Below are 20,465 nucleotides of genomic sequence, written 5' to 3'. Positions count from 1 at the left end.
ATTCTATATTATTCTCTGTACAAGTGCACATTATAATTTTGAAAAGGTTGTCAAAATGTTATAATGATAACGGATAAACACAAAATTTACCTATTAAAACATTGTTCAAGTAACGTTAATGTGTAACGAGTATTGAATGATTCATACCTACTAACTATAAATGATGTCATATTCAATATGTTTACTGACTGTATGTAAGAGGGCGCTTATGTTGAACTTCATCCGAAAGTTCACCGATTAGTCATTTTTAACTCCTTCATACATATGCACAATAAATGTGTAAAGGTGTCTTCCTTACCTGAATCTGGGTGAATCGTTAAGACATTCCTCAAAATCCAAAGTGATCTTCATGTTGTTGAGATCGCAGGTTTATAAACAGATTAAGAGCTAGCAGGCTAACATTAGCTCCTGCAAGATCCCAAACAGCTCAAACTTCCGCTCAAATCACTCCTGAATCTCAAATAAACTCCACATATGATAAAAGAAAGGCGGCTGTCAGTGTAAAGCTGTGGAAATGATATTTAATGGAGTTGCTTTAAAGCGAGCAGACTGATCTGTGAAGTGTAAATGGAATAAGGCTGTGTGTCAAATCTAGTGCTCTGCCTATCTTCGTAGCATGTTTCGTCAAAGACTATAGATATGAACAAGACGCTACAGTGCTATAACTATGAATAGGGAAAGTGCAACTGAAAGACTCGACTGACGTTTCTCTCGTGGAGGTGCTCTTTATGAACGGTTACGCATGTGCAGCAGTTAGAGCAATTAAAAAAACGTGTCTTAAGAAGCGAAATGTAGCGTACATTTGATGTTAATTGTTGGTCAGAAATATGTCGATTAAGTGTGATTTAAACCAGCCATTTTACAGATATCTGACTCCCCCATTCAAGTAGATAGCGCTTCGTCTTGCATGAGTGCCATGGCGGCCCGGAGGCGTTTCAAATATGACTGCCGAGTGCGTAGACTTCCCTTACAGGGGCTTGGGTTTCGTGCAAACGCATAGAGATGGCATACTGGAGTAGAATGGTAATAGACATGAAACGTAGCCTAACGTGGGCGTGGTTATTGCAATTAGTAAAAAGGATGCAAAGTGCTGTAAGAGATTGTTTAATCACTCAAACAATGTCATATCTTCCTGTATCCTTGAAGATAAGGAACGATACCACATAGGCTCTGTAAATAGCACAGAAAATGTAATGGGAGCGAGTCGTGTTACTGATAAGCCAATCAGAAACGTTCTAGTCCTGTCAGTCATTCTACGCATATGTATTTTTCCTATGTCTGGTTGGTCGACGGGTGTGGAGGGTGTGGTTTTTGAGAGAGGGCGTGCAAAGGAGTGAAGGTAATGAAAGTTCCCATGAAATCATTTAACGTTACTTGCGCACATTACTAGTTTTGTGGTAAACAATTCATCATTTCAAGTCAACATACAAAAAATCTCTCTTTACTCCGCTGTTTGATGTTTGTATTCTTTGGGTCATCTTTATTATTGTTATTATTATCACACCTGCCTGGTATGAATGGAAGATTGGAGCCGTCGAGGAAAAGCAATGCCTCATAGTGTCTCATCGGAAACAGTACCATTTCAGTCAGACACAACCAGCTAAGCCAATAAATCTAATAATTTTCTCTCATTCTAAACCGTGAAATACACACAATTTACATTATAACTTTGGTTTTGGGAAACTGCAGGGCATTCAGTGGAAGGTGGAAAAAATCTACAGGGAACGTTTTGGGTCATTTGTGGGTAAGCAATACGCCCTTTTCACATGACGTCACGCATCTTCCGTTCTGCCGCGAAGCAGTGTATCATTACTTCCGCTGGCACTCCAGTTCATAAGGTGGCGGTAATGCACCTATAAGCTGATTTGCCAACCGCCAGTAAAACTCAAGAAGAAGAAGAAGTTACTTCCGCTAGCGCCTCAGAATGGAGTTTACCAAGTGGCTTGCACATCTGCCACAAATACGCATGATCTACAACGTCTTGCAGACAAATTTTCGCTAACGACAAGATCAAAGCTAGAGAAAGGATACAAATTCTTCGTTGAACAGTACCTGTTTGATTATGAAGGTAAGTGTTTTGTTTTCTTTTTGTGTTAGCGAAGGTGCTAGGATAAGTACTTGAATACGTGTTCTGTCAGTTTATTTTCTCACTGTTGTTAAATTCCAGCGCGACGGCAAAACGGAAGTTCTTGTTCTTCTTGTTTGTTGCAAGACGGATGTTATGATACACTGCTTTGCAAAAAGGCGGAAGTTAAGTGACGTCATTGTGAAAAGGGCGTATTAGAACTGTATTATTACAACAATAAAGTATAGCTTCTCCCTCCATCCAGTCAAGTTCACTATGAGGGTTTAAACTGTAGCTTACTGCCATCTAGTGGCAGACATGCTTTAGCGGACATTCAGACTTTCATAATGACTAAAAATACGAACATACAAAAACGTACTATTATGCAAGGAAGTAGTTTTGAAGGATGAGTCTACGTCACTTTTAAACATTCCCACAGACAATTGCAAAGAGCAAGAGTTCGTACCAACATTTTAATGACTGGCAAATCTGCACACTTCCATTCGATGAACATGCACATCTATTTAGGGGAGGGGGAACCTTGGAGTGGAATAAAACGAACCCAAATTAGCCATAAAGACACGAAGAAAAACAAGAGTAAGGTCAGCATAATCATAAAACTAAAGCACTAGTTTAATTTACAAATTTAGGATAAAGCATATTTAATTTTACAAGCCCAGTGCTATGTCAAATGAGTCAATGACGGATGGGGCATTACAAGAATTGGAAGTTTTAGAAACCTGACATTTCATCCCAACGCTAAATGTAGTTCATAATTTTTAGATTATTTCAATTTAAAGGAACATTCAAGGTTCAATATAAATTAAGCCCAGCATTTGGGTTAATGTTAAGTAACACCCCCCCCCAAAATGCACTGCTAAAAATGAGTTTTTTTCATATAGGCCTACATGACAATCATCTGTGAATTTTTTATGTGTTTTCATGTTGATATTGGACAAAGTATGTCTTCAGCATGGAAGTAAATTTCTTCATCTTGTTTTTTTTTCATTTCTAACTTGGTTGTGTAAGGTAAATCCAACCTATTATCTTAATCACTGTCTTGTTGACTGAAACATGGCACAATATTGAAACATGTTAGATAATCTTAGCAACAAGGCTTCGATCAAAATCATAACTGAAACGACAATGTAAGTGAGAGTAACCGACAATTATGATTAGCATTTTCTCATAAAACTATCCATATGTATTTTTTGAAGGATATGGTTAGTGGAAGGAGGCTGCCTGGTAGATGTGTATTATAGACAGATGTACAAACAATATTCACCTGTAATTTATAGACAGATTAATATTGAGTTATTCGTGTTTGAACAGAATTTTCTAGCAAGTGTTACAACTAACCCTCTGTCTGGTACAATGAACCCCACCCATGGGGTAAGTTGTAACGTTTGCACTTCTGTCACTTATGCTGTAATAGTACAAGAGCGGTATCTTTAAGTGTTCATTTGTAGCAGAGATATGGATGTTGCTTCTGTAAAAATCTGATTAATCAAGCTTCATTTTTTGAGCGATTGAGGCAACCAAAAAAACGTTACTGTACGTTCATCCCCGCTCTCCCCTATATTTTACAGTTCATGTGCTGGGCCATTTCATATTTATGTAAATACCTCAACTGTGACCCTGTTTTTTCAATTCATGAAGGAGCCACAAATGATGGTAAAATAGGTTTAACTTTCGAACCCATAATATTACTTTAATTCCATTGTCCCTTATATTTAAATATGCAACTCTTCAAGAAATACGTGCCTTTACCAAATTTAAAGACATTATACAGAGAACTGAACACATTTGTCTAAAGCATCATTCAAGGGTACAACAACATATGAAATTTTCATCCTCATTCAACATCCACAACAGTGGAAACTTTAGAACTACACACTGTAAGATATAAATGATTGATTGTGCCATTTATGATAACACACACAAACTATATGATATTTGGGTAAATTTTACAAAACCTGCCTGGTTCATGTTATCATTGTATATCATGTCGTTTAAACGTTTTAATGCAATGCATCGAGATGTTTCAGTTTTATTTGAAGTTCAACTCAAAGCTGATTTTTTTAGTGTACAGTATAAGCAGCATAAAGGCATCACATACTACCATGATATATACTTTTTTTACATTAAAAATTCTCTTTTGTATTACAGTAACAAAGATGAGAGTATTATTTGCATTGCAGCAATGAGAGGAATCTTCAACTAGCATTAATTTAATAATAACCTTTTCAATTCTAACTTGATTTGCGAGTTAAAATATGCCAAATTAAATACGGTGGACTTTGTAAAATTCACCCGTTTTACTGTGAGCAAGAATTCATGATTATAAAGTGATAAAACAGAGGGTGAGAATAACTCAAGAATATAAATGACAATAAATTATGTATTATTTGAGGTGGAATTTAGATATTGATCAAAACATTACAGGAAAATTATTCAATTATTATGGTATAATTCAAACAGTGATCACAGAACAAAACTTCAGAATGGCATTTAGAAAAAAAGGCAACCCAAAACATTAGCATCTATTAAAGCAGTTGTCTTAATCTGGAAAAGCAACATAGACAATCAAAAGGTTCAATTTATTGATCAGTAGTTTATTGTTAAGTAATACTTACCCATCAATGTATACACAGAGCAGATATAATTAGTGCCAATATAACTCAACATGGTCTTGTTAGCCATGCATAGAGCCAAACTCATATGAGCAGTTTAACACTACACACGTGTATCAGCCGACTCAAAGAGCACACAGTCCTCTTGATTTAAATCTCAAACTTACAACCAGTGCATGCTAAACCACCTTTAAGTTGCATTATTGGTTGGTATTCAATGAAAACAAACTGGTGTTTGGAAACAAGAACAGTGCGTTTCATTCGGGAAGTCATTAGATCAGGATAAAGGAGGGCATGTTGAAGTGGATCTGCTACCGTCAGCCATGTTCAGGTAGCGCTGGGAACAAACGCACTTCTCGGTAGCCTGGCGGTTGTTAGGTATGGAGCTCCCATGCTCTTCAGCCAGGAATAGGGTGGACCCCTGACCTCAAAATGTCTGATAACAGTCTTGTTTTGTTAGCATGATGACAAGAAACGTTTGGCAAATGAAGGAGCTGGTTGATATGTGTGGCATTGCAGTGTCGGTGGAATACACAAGGTAGAAAGGAATCCTGGCGCTGAACCGGTGACAACACTGTGCCTTTTAAAGGTTCATGTGACAAGGCAGGAGTTGAAGGACAAGTCTTGACATTCTTAGGAATCTAGAGAATCAGCTGCAGCAGAGAAAGAGTTTTTAGGTTTTAGGGTGTTAGCCAAAAGGACCATGTCAAAAATAGCTTGTATCCCTTCTTATGGGATCCCTTAAATTATGTAGAGACCCTCTCAAAATAGTTTTTAACAATTGAAAAACATTACGCACACTGCACAAAACAACTGATTTGTGAAACCATATGGATATATCATTTATTTGCATATTACTGAGTTTACCGTCTTGAGGTGGGTCGACAGTGATGTCTTCGGCCTCTGTGTCGTCCTTCATTTCTTCGTCTTCATCTTCCTCCTCTTCCAGCTCATTGGCGATTAGCTGTCGAGCTAGTTTGATGTTCAGGCCTTCATTATAATGCATCTTTCTCATCATTTGGAATTCCTTCTTTCTGACTGAGGAGGGACAAAACACACACGGCTCTAAACGCAAAGATCCACTGAGATAAACGCATAAATATACTGTCCCACAGTTTCACAGAAGAAACAGGACTGAAGGTATGTGCATGAGAGGCAAGAAACAAACAGATCTGTACAGCTACAAACACACCAATAGGAAAAGATCTCCAATTTCAGTGCATTATTTAGCCTTTTTTATATTTACAGATTGATAGATAGGGCTGGTTGTATTGTAGGCAAACATAAATGATTCCTGTGTAAGAACATTGTACAAACAACACTTTTTATTCAATGCATCTCTTTTCAAACAAATGTTGGACGGATAGTGAGGGGAAAAGACGTTCCAAATGGACCAATGTGTGTTTGTGAGTTTGAGCCGGACAGCCCCAGGCTAGCGGTGCAGTGAGCTGTGTAAATCTACTTCAGTCTGTATGAACAAACAGAGGTAAATCTCAGGCCATCCCACAGAGAGAGCGACGGGTCTCACCTTGCTCCTCCGGACTCAATTCCTCCTCTTCTTCCTCACTGCTCTCATCCTCCTGGTCCCTCATGAAGCGAGATTCAGCTCCCTCCACTGCGGCTTCCAGTCTGACAGTAAGAATAAAACAGTTCTGAACTCCACTGAGCCTTCTCACTACAATACTTACACAAAGCATATTCCCTAATAAAAGTAGCGCTCAAAGAGTTTCCGATTCAAAAACTAAAAATACTACAAAAGTCTAGAAAAATTGCTTTATTCTGACAGCAAACTGCTAACATGAACGAGAATCTCTAAAGAAAGCATCTCTCAGGAGTTGTCAAACACCAACACACAATGGGCCCAATGACTGCTGGGAAGGGGTGGAAAAAATACACAAGCCTTACGGAAACACAAGACAGAGAGATGAAAAGAAAAACAGAGGAGAGAGATATAGAATAAGATCGCAAGAGACGGAGAGAGCGAGAGAGCTGTTTTCTTACTGTGAGGACAGGGATGAGAAAAATATAGCACAACAGCAGCCAGAACTCGGTTACATACCCGCGGCACAAAAAACACTTACATCCCTCTATGGCTTTCAAAGACCCATAAAGAACCTACAAAAACACGCCTCATCTATTTATTTTAATCTTTAAGTGCCTTTTTTTTCTCTGGGAAATTCTACCAAGAGTTTCCAGTTCTGATGTTCAAGTATGTGTGTATAGTAAGGATGTGCAAAATCTTTTCAAAACATCTAGTTGGTTTATCTTTAAAAATTCACAATCTGGGTTGAATTGAATTATGACAAATAAATGCACAAGAAGATGTAAGAAGTCACACAAACATAAATGGAATTCACAAATAAATAAAATGAGATTCGCAAATAAACTATGTACAAACATATTTTTGTGACATTCCTTTCGTAGATGTTTTTTGTGCATCAGTGAAATGGTCTACATATCTGTTTTTTTTAGAAATATTCCTAGTGTTAAATTGTGCACACAAATCTACAAGCAGATGGACTCCACCCACCTAATCATGTTACATCCAAAGCCATTGAGAGAGAGAGAGAGAGTTGTGTCAACTCTGTTGACTCCAATGGAACAGTTTTTTCACAGAATAAAAAAGTGAAAGAATAAAGCATTTAAAGAGCTATCTGAAGGCTCCATGAATCACGTGACATGCAAAAAAATGTAACTTCCGTTGTGGCGACTCTCTCTCTCAATGGCTCTGGTTACGTCCAAGCTTCAACCAATCACATTTTGTTTTACAATCAGGGCTGGGCAAATTGGCGATAAGTGAGTGTTCGACAAACATTACAGAAATAAAGCATACAGAAGTTTGACATTCAGTCACCCTCTTAAAAAGCGGTGGACACTATGTTTTCCCACTGGTTCTGACTCCACTCCCTTTAGAAACAAAACTTCTATGGTAGAGCAAACTCCTACAGTGGCTTGCAAAAGTATTCATCCCCCTTCATTTTATTCACATTTTGTTATGCTGCTGCCTTATCTTAAACTACTTTAAATGATTATTTTTTTACATTAATCTACACTCCATGCACAATAATGACAAAACAAAAAACTGATTTTTGACAGCTTTGCAAATTTATTAAAAATAAAAAACAAAAATAAGTACATTGCATAAGTATTCATACCCTCAACTCAGAAAATGGTTATAGCGCCTTTACAGACTCAAATCTTTTTGGGTATGATGTGAAAAGCTTTACACATCTGCATTTGGCAATTTTCTGTCATTCTTCTCAGATCCTTTCAAACTCTGTCAGGTTGGATGGAGATCATTAGTCAGGGCTCGACATTAACGCTTGTCCGGGACAAGTGAATGTTTTGTATGGGCAAGTGAGAGAGAATTTTACTTGCCCGACCGGACAAGTAACTTGAAAAAAAAAACAGTGCAACATATACGTAGAATAATAAGAATATGTGCCTTAGACAGAGCTCAGAGCTGCGTGTTTGTGCTTGTTTGTGTGTGACAATAATCGAGTCCATGCGGACGCGGACTCCTGTTATTTCAATGTCATCTGGCTGTTCTGCGTGTCTGAGTGAATTATGTGCACAGTTTAACATACAACACGAGTGATGGTCGAGGATTTATCTGCGTCTGCACTGTATGAGGATATGAACACATGAACTTCATCTCCTGAGTTGCTCTGAGAGTTTATTTTACGATCGTTTTACTGTTTGCGTGAAGCTATCTGCAAACAATCGTCTTCTCGAATACCCGTCAAAATAAAAGTCCCGTTAAATTGAACACCCAGACAAAAAATACTGTAGTGTACTATTGTATTTGCTATTGAAAATTGAAGTGCCCTTGTAGTAAATTGATAAACACTGTATACTATAGTAAAGTTAAAAAACAATATAGTAAGAATTTTACTGCAGTTTACTACTAATTTATGTGGACAAATATACCACTATTGTATAGTTAAAAAGGAAAAACACAGAACTTAGAAATATTAAAACAAATTTAGGTAATCTAAAAATGATATGGCCCTAATTTATCCATCTGTATGTAACATTAATGTCTTTTGTCAGTTATCTGCCTATTCATAATGAACTACACTTGCACATTTCTGCCTGTGCTACCAAACTTTAAACCTCTCTAGCACCAGTGCTATGTGCAAAAAAAGTTAACTTACAGCCTTAACACTAATAAAAGCCTGCATCAGTAGACAGACATTTTCAGGTTTCTACAGAGATGTTCAGTTGGGTTCAAGCACTAGCTGGGCCACTCAAGGACATAGACAGAGTTGTCCATAAGCCACTCTTGCATTGTTTTAGTTGTGTGCTTAGGATCATTGTCATGTTGGAGAATGAACCTTCTGCCCTGTCCGAGGTTCTGAATGTTCTGGGCTAGGTTTTCATGATCATTATCTCCGTATTTTGTGTACAGTCCCTGAAGCTGAAAAACACCCCCACATCATGATGCTGTTTCCACTACACTTTACTGTTAAGACGGTATTGTACAGGTGTTGAGCAGTGCTTGTTTTTCTCCAGACATGATGCATGAATCTGAGATTCATCAGACCAGAATATCTTGTTTCTGACAGTTTGAAAGATTCGTTGAAGTACGTTTTTGCATATTTCAAGTTTCCATGTGTCTTCACTGAGCAAAGGCTTGAGTCTGGCCACTAAGCCATAAAGCCCAGATTGGTGGAGTGTTGCAGTGATGTTTGTCCTTCTGTAAGTTTCTCCCATCTCCATATATGATCATGGAGCTCAACCAGAGTAATCATCAGCTTCTTGGTCACCGCTCTAACCAAGACCCTTCTCCATCGATGGCTCAGTTTGGACAGGAGGTCAGCTCAAGTAAGAGATCTGGTGGTTCCAAACCTCTTTCATTGAGGATAAATGGAGGCTACATGCTTCTGTGAACCTTCAATACAGCAGATTTTTTTCCAGAAGTCTTCCCCAGATCTGTGCCTTGATACAATCCTGTCTCAGAGCTCTACTGGCAGTTCTTTTGACCTCATGTCTTGGTTTTTACTTTGATATGCATTTTCAGCTGTTGCACCCTTTATAGAGAGGTATGTGCCGCTCCAAATCATACTTATTCAATTGAATTTGGCACAGGTTAACTCCACTCGAAGTGTATAAACATCAACAAGCAAAACTAATGCTTCTGAGCTAAATTTCAAGTGTCCCAGAAAAGGGTATGAATACTTATGCAATGTACTTATTTTTGTTTTTTATTTTTAATAAATTTGCAAAGCTGTCAGAAATCAGTTTTTTGTTTTGTCATTATTGTGCATGGAGTGTAGATTAACGTAAAAAAATAATAATTTAAAGTAGTTTAAGATAAGGCAGCAGCATAACAAAATGTGAATAAAATGAAGGGGGATGAATACTTTTGCAAGCCACTGTAATAGAAACAGGGGTTACCATCAGCGACTAAGTTGTTGTGACCAACAAATTTGCCTGTAAGCCACATGAAACATCTGTTCTGTGGGAAGCAAGCTCTGTTTGTTCCTGTATCATCTTTAACTGCTAACTCTACAGGCTGTGTGTTTGTGTTCAACTGACCTTGTGCACATAACACAAGTAAACCCACAATAAATAAAATCCTGTGTTGTTCCAACATCAACTAGTCATGAAAGTTACCAATTTGCATCCATATTTTAATTTAGTGTCACTAGGTGTTTGGTTTGTCTTGTTTCAGTTTTGTATTTTGGAGTCCCCCATAACATAACATGATGTCATTTTAATATAATTATTTTCTGTCCAACTGAATAAAGGAAGTGAATCTGCAAAATGTTCATGTATAAGTCTTATGTCCATATATGATGGCTTTTATACAGTGCCCTCACCTACATTTGAACGAAAGCTCATCTGTCACTTACTTTTTGGCGAGGTCATCTCCGGGTAGGACTGTATTTCCTTCCGAGTCACTGAGCGCCCCCTCATCCTCGTCATCGCCGACCATCCTAAAGGGACACAGAGTTTTGGCCGACAGCCCAAAGAGAGAGACATCATGACCTTTTCCGCAAGTTTGCTCTGTCATATCAAGTTGCATCCTTAGTGTGCATCTCTTGTATTTGCAGACAGGGCAGTTACATATCCAGAAAGTACAGCAATGACCTCAACATCCCATACCTACAATCCATACAGAATTAACAAATGGCACAAAATGGATATTTTCAGAGTCTATGCCATGTCAAGAGTCTTCTAACAGATTTCTAAATGCAGTTCATTTTAAAATTCAACTTTAATTATTACTCAGATCTAACAATTTTTTCATCGATTTATAATTTGATAGTTATAGCATTATTATGAACATGCTCATTCACATTCACGCAAAACAAGCAGATGACATATTTAAAAAGCCAGATCATGCCTCCGCTATTCCTTCCCTGTTTCCACAAAACTTTATCGCATGCGTGTAACACTGGCAAATTTATTCTTCGCACATACAGATTTTTTTCGTAGCATGTGCGACATATTTGTCAGCCCTGATGAACCATTCAAGCATCAGGTGTGGTTGATTGTTCACAGGAGTACTGATGGCATGTTTACAACATGCTGCTCACCTGTGGTATGGCGTGCTTGGTTCATCTATCTTCATCAACCCATAGTCCTTGTCTGCTGGGTGATATGTGGCCAAAATGTTCATTTCATCCCATTTCTGTGACTTTTTCCTAAAAGAAAAAAATCAGACACTAAACTCAGCATACAATTATAGATTATACTAATAGCCCTGATACCAATATTCCACTGAGATCTTCTACATTTAACCAAAGACTCTGGCCCACTTTAAAACGTCATAGAACGCCTTTAAAAGAGCAGCCAAAAATAGCAATAAGTGGCATACATACATAACGAAATGAATTGACTAGTATTGGGCAATATTATCTATAGTAAGATAGTTCTATTGCCAGCCTGTGGATCGCCGATACGCCATAGTATAGAGGGGCAGGGCAATTACGCATTTATCTATGACAAGCTGGATTTGTGGACAAAAACAGAAGCTTACGTGTCTAGAAAATGCTCATGTGTCACTGTAATTAGCATTCTATCAGAGTTTAAGTTCAGTGCAGTTGGCAACATTGTTACTTACCACCGCAACCTTTTAAACGAGAGAAAGTAAACACTATTGCTATAAATCAATATCATTCATCCAAATGCGTCATTGATGCCCGCGTGCGCTGTTATTACTTGATTGCCAAACGGGAACAACTCGTGCGATGGTTTTAAACCCTCACGCGCATAGCAATTCCTGCGAGGAAAAGCCTGAGCCGCGCGCATCACAAGCTCTCTCGTGAGCTGAAACGTCAAAGCCCACACATTATAAACTCTCTCTGGCGCGAGGAAAAGGCCGAGCCGCGCGCATCACAAACTCTAGTGCGCAGAAAACTCAAAGACCGCACATTATAAACTCTCTCTGGCGCGAGGAAAAGGCTAAGCCGCCTGCATTGCAAGTTCTCATACATGAATTAATGCGCAATGCACGTTTGTAATATTGATTTGCAACGTATATTGGCAAACAGCCAACTATCGTCTAGGGAATCAGCTATCGCCGATAGGTCTGAGGATCGTCGATACACGAAAGTTCAAACCCTTTCAACTATTTAAACACATTTACCTTTTGAAGTGCAAATAATAAGCCAATGAACTTGCGGTATTAATAGATAGGTTGCAGTAGCATTCATAATACATATGAATATCATCACTACGTAAATAATTCAATTCAATTTTTTATGTACAGCTTTACAAGCTTTTTAATTATTTTAGTACACAAACACTGTAAATTCATTGACCTCTCAAACGTAATCTCATACAAATATTAGTTTAGATCTCTGTTCATGATTATCGGATACATAAAATATTTTTAATGCTTTTGAAGTTTGACTAAAAGCAGGCCTGTCAACAATAAAATATTTACAGTTTTTTTCCTTTGTGCTCATGTTTAAATGCAGAAGGCTTATTGAAGCTACTAAGCCAACTAAGATTGACTGTGTTTACATTTATTCTACTTCAAGATCTTCAAAAGACATTTTACCAAGTGCATTTGATCAAATTGTGAAATGATTCTTTTTGAAATGTGTAAGTTGTTAAACCTAATAGCTGCTGAAAGCAACAAACCAGTATTTCTATTACCTTTTATGTCAACAACATCTGTCAGACAAATGATACCTGTCTGCAGCGTTCGATATGATAAACTTTTATTCTCCTTTTCAAATTGTGCTTCGCTAACTTGTCAGTTCACATGAGCCGATAGTTTATGGTCACTGGGAGAGGTGACCATACCGTTTACCTGTAGTTCCAGCTTGGCAACACAGCCCAGAAATCCCACTGAAATAGCAGACTCATGTCTCAACACCCTTGTACAAGCCTATGTTTTAACCCAATCTCAATGATCAATGCGTAAGTGACTGTTTGGTGGTTAAATAAGACACTAAGTTACAAAACCGTTATTGGCACATGACTTAAACCATGACCAGATTTACATGCACTTTCTATAAGCAAATTCATTTGGGTCTAGTTTGCTACAAAGGATGCAAAAAATGATTGGCTTTAAATTGTTGGCTGTAGATGGTCAATCAAGAAACTTTAAAAAAATGACTGTGACGTTTCTCATTTGTAAATCAGGTTTCTCCTTTGTAAAGCACCTGCTAAATGTTTTGGGGAAAAAATATAAATATATGTTTTTCTTTGACTGCATGACCATAACTAAGTCAAAGCATTACAGCAAGAAAAGGTAAAGAATGACTTCAATTCATCATTATGTTCCTGCAATAACAGTGCCAATTTACAGCAAAGACTATGTATGACATTTTACAAAGTAATGGTTAAAGCTTTTGTAGCCTGAACCTGTGCTTTCTGACGATCCATAGTCAGATTAAAATCATGTCAGTGCATTATGTGGCATAAATCCACTAGACTGGAGCACTCTACAGTAGTTGCTTCTACAGTAACAGTTAAATGTGCCAATCCACATGGAAGAGTACACAACAGACGTTTGAAAGAGGTGCTGCTGTGTTTCCCAGTGACTGCTGAAATCCGCTCAAACCTGATGTAGGATTTACAAGATTATAAAAAGGTAGTTTGGGCTAACTGAAATATGAAAAGTAAGACTGATTAGTCCTAACTAATTGCTAGTCAGTGAGACTAGTTGTTAAGACGCAGTCTAAATTTAGCGGCTAAGTTTACGCAACTGGGCCACCCTAAGAGAGATCCTAAAGCAGTAAAAGCACAGTAAAACACATGTTGACACAGGTCACGTGATGGCAGGTCAACCAGTAGGATTAAACAAATGTCATACGGTTAAAAACGCCATAATTAAATCATACGTATTGTAATTGTTTATCGCTATATAGCGAATCACGATATTATCGTCGCACCCAAAGAAATGCGGCATTTTTTATTTAAACCAGGAAGTTATTGCAATTCCACTTATTGCATGTAACGTTATAAAGTGAATATAAATTGTTCTTGCAAAACATTTGTTAAATTACTTAATGTTTAATACTTTTGCTGTACATCACTGCCCCAAAAAGCAAAAATGCGTTGCATACAATTTCATCGTCCTATCTAAATAAGAGCATCAATAAATATCAGACAGTCATGAACTGATCTGCTGGCTAGGCAAGAAAATGACGGATCAGATCTTATTTCACCAGGATGGTTTTCGAGGTGACAGTCCAGTGGCTAACCAGTTAGCAACCCAAGCTACCAACACACCCAGCTAACGTTAACCTGACTAAATCAATGAAACAGAACCTCTAGTGCTGGTTGAGTGCTTTAGTTTAGCTGTCAACATCATGTGGTTACTGTACAGTTAACGTACCGCTGCTTATGTATGTTCTATGGATTGTTTACTCACTGTTGGTCGTCGTCAGGGTTTATATAGGCTGCTGGTTCTGGTGTGTCCTTAACTGGTTCTTCAGGTCGCGCTTTGATACTGGATTTGTTCTTTAGGATGCCTTTAATGGGTCGCGGTGCTGCCATAACCGTCAAACCCACCCACAACTCCTCTTTTACGCTGTTTACGCGTCCAACACACGTTTAAAACACACCGAATCGGTTTAAAACACCACCTTCACCCAGTTAGAAAACCGCCGATGTATATTCCTCCTGAAGGTTAAAGTTAAACAGTGTTAGTCACTAAAGTTTCGAGACTGTTCACGACTCGTATTCTCCCAACGCGCACTTGCCCGTTTAGTACGAAGAAAAGAAACGGCGCCGCAGTCGGTCTCGCGCTCTCTGTACTCGCGAGACATAAAGAGTTGCTATAGCAACGCAAAGCGTATATGTCGCGAGAGATTCGCCATCTTTGTTGTGGCAAAGGCCTAAGGACGTACAGTAAATGATGACTAGTAGGAAGGGCACAACGAAGGGAGATCGATCTTGGCTACTATGTTGAAATTTCGGTCTAAAAAAAAGTCCCCCCCAAACGCTCAAGTTTGTTTAAAATCGCTATCCGTGATATCAACACTTCTTAATGCTCTCTTTTACAGTGAAGGGTAAAATATGGCACACTTGAATGGAATGCATTACTCATGCGCCCTACGTGTTAATGTTACATTTTGTATTAATGCACTACCAGTTACATAAGGAAAGTAATATTCACACATACTTAAAGTATTAAATATTGAATAATCATGGTTTTACAGTAACCATAGTTTAAGATTTGTTGTAAAACTATAGTAATACAAATCACCAAAAAGCAAAGTTAATATACTTATGATAACATAAATTGATGGTTAATTTGATAGCTTTTGTCTGGATGGGTCTAATTGTGTAATTAATCCAATGAATGAATCAATTATTGAAAATGTGTGTGTGAAAAAAAATGTTTAACTAAAAAGAATGCTCCTCTTAAATAAAAGCAATTTTAAAAGGTTTGAGCTATAGAATATGTTATTTGTTTATAGAACAATGATTACAATAACTGCATTAATCATAATTAAAATTCTGTCATGAATTACTCACCCTCAATTCGTTCGTTAACCCTATGACCTCCGTTTATCTTCAGAATGCAAATTACGATATTTTTGAAGAGGTCCGGGAGATGTCTGACTCCTCCATAAACTGCAACGCAACCAAACTTCAAAATGCTGAAAGTGAGTAAATGTCACTCCAGTGGTTCAGCTTTAATTATATAAAGTGACGAGGATACGTTTTGCAAAAGGTTTTGTGAAATATTCACATTTGGGACTGCTGGTTTGAAAATCTAATCTGTTATATGTGGTGTTGGGTGTGCTGTCTTGGTCACATGGTGGCACTCCACACCTAGAAACATTTCTCTGGTCTCAGACATTTTGTTAAACTTTTTAGTGTGGCAAGCCTTAAGATGCTAAATGGATTGTTTTGAATTGATTGTTTTTGAATATCCATACGAATATCCTTTGTGTAGAAGGGAATAATGCAAAGAAAAGAAAATTCCATTAAAATAGAAATAGTATAGAAGCTTGTGTCCTTCATAAAAAAACAGCCCATACAGTCATTTATTTATTGCATGACGTCCAAGCAGCTTATCAAAACCAATAGTTATCTTTTAAAGTAAAGCTGCTCTGCAAAAGAAAAATGAGCTATGACCTTCGCTACCTTTCAAAATGCAGGGTTGTTTATAATTAATGTATTAACTCATAATGTATGAGTTAAAAACTCATCTTTTTATGACTGTGTTTTAACAGATCAATATGATGTCTCACTTGTTTAATTACAATCATATTTATATTTTATTTCATCAATGCTTACTTTGGGAATTATTGTTTTGCTTGTTGATTGTTCTCTTATTATTCTATTTTATTATTTTTTGTATTTTTGTATTTTATATGATGTAGCGCTTTGGGTGTAAGAAAAGCGCATTATAAATAAAAGGTATTATTATTATTAACTTTTCACATGGTCCCTTACACAAAACTTCCGTTATCCAATTTGCATAATTTTGTGTAGCACAAAAGTCCTATGTCCTATCAGTGGATAAAGTTTATAGTCAGTGGATAAAGGTTTTATAGATCCACTTTTTAAGTCATGACATAAAGTATACTATTTCTGAGTTGCTTTAAGAGCTGTTTTTAAGCACTATTCATATCACACATTTAAGCTAAACGTTTTATAAACTCACAGTGTTTGTCTTTTATATTTACGCACTGTAAATACATCTGAATGTAAAACATTAAAATGCATATTGTTCTTGCATATTTCCACATACGGTATCTGCTGTCATGCTCCATAAAAATAAGTAAAATAGACACCACAAATGGGTGGTATAGTTTATTGTTTATTTTGAACAAATTTAGTCTCCAGATAGAGGACAAGCGGGTTTGGAGAATGTTTTGATAAGATACATTTCACACAAGAAATACTCATTAAACTTGCACAAGGACTTGATATAAAAAATTTATTAACTGTACATAAATTACCTAATAATTATTATTTCCATCATTTCAGAGTGTGGGCTGAAACTTTGAATTTACTTGTCCTCACAGAGGATTTTATATGGTATTTCAACATAACAAAAATAGTACAGTGTAGATGACGGCATCCAACTTTCTGGGCATCTTCTAAATGTTGCATCTTCTTAGCAACAGACACAATACTAAGTATGCGTTGTGCAAGCATGCTCTATTAAACACTTTAGTGACATTATATCAGAGATGTGAGTGATGACATCAAACCCAACACCAGCATCAGGAGGCTGACCCTCGTGCCCACCGCATCATTTTCCAGCTGGCAGTCAGTGTAAGGTTCAATGCAGGCTGCGTAAGCCATAGCATGAGCGATGTAACTTTGCTCCTGTACACCATGAAAGAGGTGGGCCATCGGACCTTTGGCAAAAATAGCAACATCCTCTGATCCATGAGTTTCTGAATCAAGAGGCACTGCGGCCTGCTGAAGGTAATTGTCACTACCTGGAAAAAAAGCAAAAGAAATAAGGTAATATTATAAATAATATCCTATTCAATACCAGTTCATTTAAAGCTACAGCACTTGACCCAAAAGTTACAATTCTGATCCAAAAAAGGAGATATTTTGATTAATCTTTAAACTTCATCAAAATGAATGTTACAGCTTTGGAGTTTCATAAAAATGAAGCCATATTACAGGTCTGTGTGAGGAACAGATGCAAGGTTTAATTGGTCAATAGCCTTTTTCTTAGACATGGCTATTGCATTGATTCAGAAGTCCTACTGATTTACCTTTGTGAAATTTTAATTGTGCTTTTTATTTCTTATTTTAAAAATCATAAAAATTTGGAACTACTGCACATGTGGTGAGTTATTGATGAAAGGATTCAAATTTATGGGTGAAATATTTCTTTATAATTGCCTGCCAATAGTTTGTTTTATTTACATGCAGTTACATATATGTCCACAAGGTGGGGTATCTTCATATCAAAACACTCTCATGTGCCATGCACATAAAACTTACCTGAGATTGTGTCATTCATGTCAGGACGAGTTCCATTCACAATCTGGTATCCCGGACCATTGCCGTAATATGTAGTAGTAAACCGTTTACCATCCTCAGCTTTTGAATAGGAAGTGCCTGAAAGACACAGGAAGTAAACAAAACATGGAAAATTCCAAGACCACACAAATCAGGGTCTGTCAGAGTTGCAAAAATAGCAAACCTCATAAAAATGTCCATATACAGTGTTGTTTACTTTTGAGTAAATATTAGAGAATGAATGATGGAGCCATTGAATGTTGCCCTACTGAAGAAAGCAGTAGAAACCAAAGAAAGTCTAATGGATTTAATGGGAATTGTAATAGTTTTTGTCATGGCTCTGCTTCCTTATTCATGTTTTTCTTGGTTCTGTAGCAGAGCCATGGCAAAACCTTTGGTTATGTGTGGAGAGAAACATATGATTGTCCTTTTGACAATAATATACGTTCTCTCCAGTGTCTCGTCTCTGTTTCCCGCCATCTCGTTTCCTCGTTATCTTTCCCTGAGTGTTTAATGTCCCACACCTGCCCCATGTCGTTATCCCTCGTTTGTCTTTCCTATTTATACCCTCATGTTTCTTTGTCCTGTGCTCATGGATTGTGTGTGCTATGTGCTGTATCCAGTTAGTCTTGTTATTCGTCCAGCGTCAACCGTCTTTGCCCATTCTTGTTCCCGTCTGTAGCATCCTTATCTGCTTTAGTAAGTGTTTAGTTTAGTTGAGTTTTTCAAGTGTTTATTCAGTTTAATGTCAGTTAGTCTCCGTACTATTATTTATCCTGTTTGTGTTTTGCCCCATCGTGGGTTCTTGTTTTGTGTTTTATTATTTAAATAAACTGCTTGTTTGTTTAACCCCTTCATCCCCGCTGCCTGCAATTGGGTTCTTTCCTGCGTTTTCGTGACAAGTTTTAATGGAAACTGTAATGGTCTCTGTGAGTGTCTATTGGTAATGTGTAATGTGTGTTGGGTTCTGTTATATGGCAGATGGGAATAGAACACCATTAAATTGGACATAAATCTCTTTATGTAGTGTTTTCGGCCTTGTCTATGGAAAACAGATGATGGATCATAATGGTATTTGTAATGTACCCTGTTTGTGCTTAAAATGTACTATTGTACATTGTATCTAGAAATTGTCCTAATGCATTCTTAGTTTCAGGCTTTCATTGACGTTGGGTCCATACCTAGCACAGAGTTGCCCCTGTAGGAGTAGCCACCAAACGAAAACACATGTGAATGATCTGCAGTGACCACGGTCATAGTGTCTAGTTCACTGGTCAGCTCAGCCGCCAGCGCAATGGCTCTGTCAAATTCCACAGCCTCGGTCAAAGCGTACTTGGCTTGGCCTGCGTGATGGCCATGATCTATTCTCCCGCTTAGAGGAAAGAAAATTCAAAATAAGTATTCAGCACAACCTTAGACTCATGCAATGGAAAAACACTATGCACTTATCTTCTACAAAGAGGTAGAATCCTTTAGGGTTTTTGCGAAGAATCTTAATGGCTTTTTCTGTCATCTCTGTCAATGATGGATCCATGTTGGGGTTGCGTTCCAACTCGTACCTGGTGTCCTTTGGCTCGAAAAGCCCTGAGCACAACAATAAAAACAACAGCATTAAAACACATTAGCCACCCAACAGAACAGCTGACTTCGCAAATACAACAGGCCAGATGCATTTATTGCCGGTGTAAACCAACAATGGTCAAAGTATTTATATTAAACAATAGTTGTTTAAAACGTGGTTTTATTATTACTGAAGAAGTTTATTTAATATATAAAGTTGGTTTTATGATTAATTAGATAAAAACAAAGGCAATCTCTCCCTCCAAATAGAGAGGGCAGTCTTACCCATCAAGTAATCAGTTTTGGTTTCTTTGACGGCATCAAATTCTGCCTTGTTCCAAACATATTTGGCGTTCTGTAAAGATGTAAGAACTTGTTCACTCAAATAGTTCAAATTTCCAGTTCTCTCATTTTTTTCGTGCCCTGTTCCAAATATGACTTTGGTTAATCGTGATCAAATCAAAATTTTTGCAAACAATAAACCACAAATATTTTATAATACACTGGACTATGTCTCGGGGTCACAGTCCAAAAGTTATGGAGTAAATATCTGCAGCTGTTGCCTTTCACTATCATTGTATGAAAAATAACACTAGTAGCATCACAAGTTTGGAACGAGCGAGTATAAAATACATTTTCACTAAGCATTTAAAGGGATAGTTCACTCAAAAATGAAAATTTACTCACCCTCGGGTTGTTCCAAACCTGTATATATTTCTTTGTTCTGATGAACACAAAGGAAGATTTTTGGAAGAATGTCAGAAACCAAACAGCTCTCATCCCCCATTAACTGACAT

At 37.4% G+C, this 20,465-nt stretch overlaps 3 protein-coding genes across 15 annotated transcripts in view; all 3 read right to left on the bottom strand.

Annotated features, from left to right (window-relative positions):
- Positions 1-873, bottom strand: part of LOC130548928 (arf-GAP with coiled-coil, ANK repeat and PH domain-containing protein 2-like) — a 47,591-nt gene extending 46,718 nt beyond the window's left edge. For 2 of the 13 annotated variants that reach the window (XR_008962104.1, XR_008962103.1), the window contains exon 1: positions 299-871. Coding sequence is in view for 3 of the 13 variants with exons in the window: in XM_057326003.1 (XP_057181986.1) it covers positions 299-351 (53 nt within the window). In the remaining 10 variants the exon portion in view is untranslated. Of the gene's footprint in view, positions 1-298 lie in introns of all 13 variants that reach the window. The other 11 variants (XR_008962110.1, XR_008962106.1, XR_008962108.1 and 8 more) reach the window with 9 other exon arrangements.
- A 2,516-nt stretch (positions 874-3,389) lies between these two features.
- On the bottom strand, positions 3,390-14,897 carry ppp1r2 (protein phosphatase 1, regulatory (inhibitor) subunit 2). Its single transcript, XM_057326012.1, has 6 exons — positions 14,537-14,897; positions 11,244-11,351; positions 10,557-10,640; positions 6,227-6,327; positions 5,566-5,736; positions 3,390-5,351 (listed from the first exon to the last, which is right to left on the bottom strand). The coding sequence occupies exons 1-6, from the start codon at positions 14,659-14,661 to the stop codon at positions 5,332-5,334; spliced, it is 609 nt and encodes a 202-aa protein (XP_057181995.1). The 5' UTR covers positions 14,662-14,897; the 3' UTR covers positions 3,390-5,331.
- Positions 14,898-17,163: 2,266 nt separating this feature from the next.
- alpi.2 (alkaline phosphatase, intestinal, tandem duplicate 2) overlaps positions 17,164-20,465 on the bottom strand; it is an 8,500-nt gene continuing 5,198 nt past the window's right edge. Inside the window, exons 10-11 of the mRNA XM_057326007.1 lie at positions 18,087-18,207; positions 17,164-17,566 (exon numbers count right to left, since the gene is read on the bottom strand). Coding sequence (XP_057181990.1) covers positions 17,305-17,566; positions 18,087-18,207 — 383 coding nt within the window. The 3' untranslated portion in view covers positions 17,164-17,304. The remainder of the gene's footprint in view (positions 17,567-18,086; positions 18,208-20,465) is intronic.

This window comes from Triplophysa rosa, linkage group LG25, assembly GCF_024868665.1.
Source record: "Triplophysa rosa linkage group LG25, Trosa_1v2, whole genome shotgun sequence".
Classification (NCBI taxonomy): domain Eukaryota; kingdom Metazoa; phylum Chordata; class Actinopteri; order Cypriniformes; family Nemacheilidae; genus Triplophysa; species Triplophysa rosa.
This window is presented reverse-complemented; position numbering and strand designations above follow the sequence as displayed.

Bases quoted from the DNA above. Each gene is read 5' to 3' on its own strand.
- ppp1r2 (XM_057326012.1), bottom strand. From the start codon at position 14,661: ATGGCAGCACCGCGACCCATTAAAGGCATCCTAAAGAACAAATCCAGT. The intron at 11,352-14,536 runs GTGAGTAAACAA...TTTTTCTTTTAG, and splicing joins AACCCTGACGACGACCAACA to GAAAAAGTCACAGAAATGGG. The intron at 5,737-6,226 runs GTGAGACCCGTC...GTCCCTCCTCAG, and splicing joins ATTGAGTCCGGAGGAGCAAG to TCAGAAAGAAGGAATTCCAA.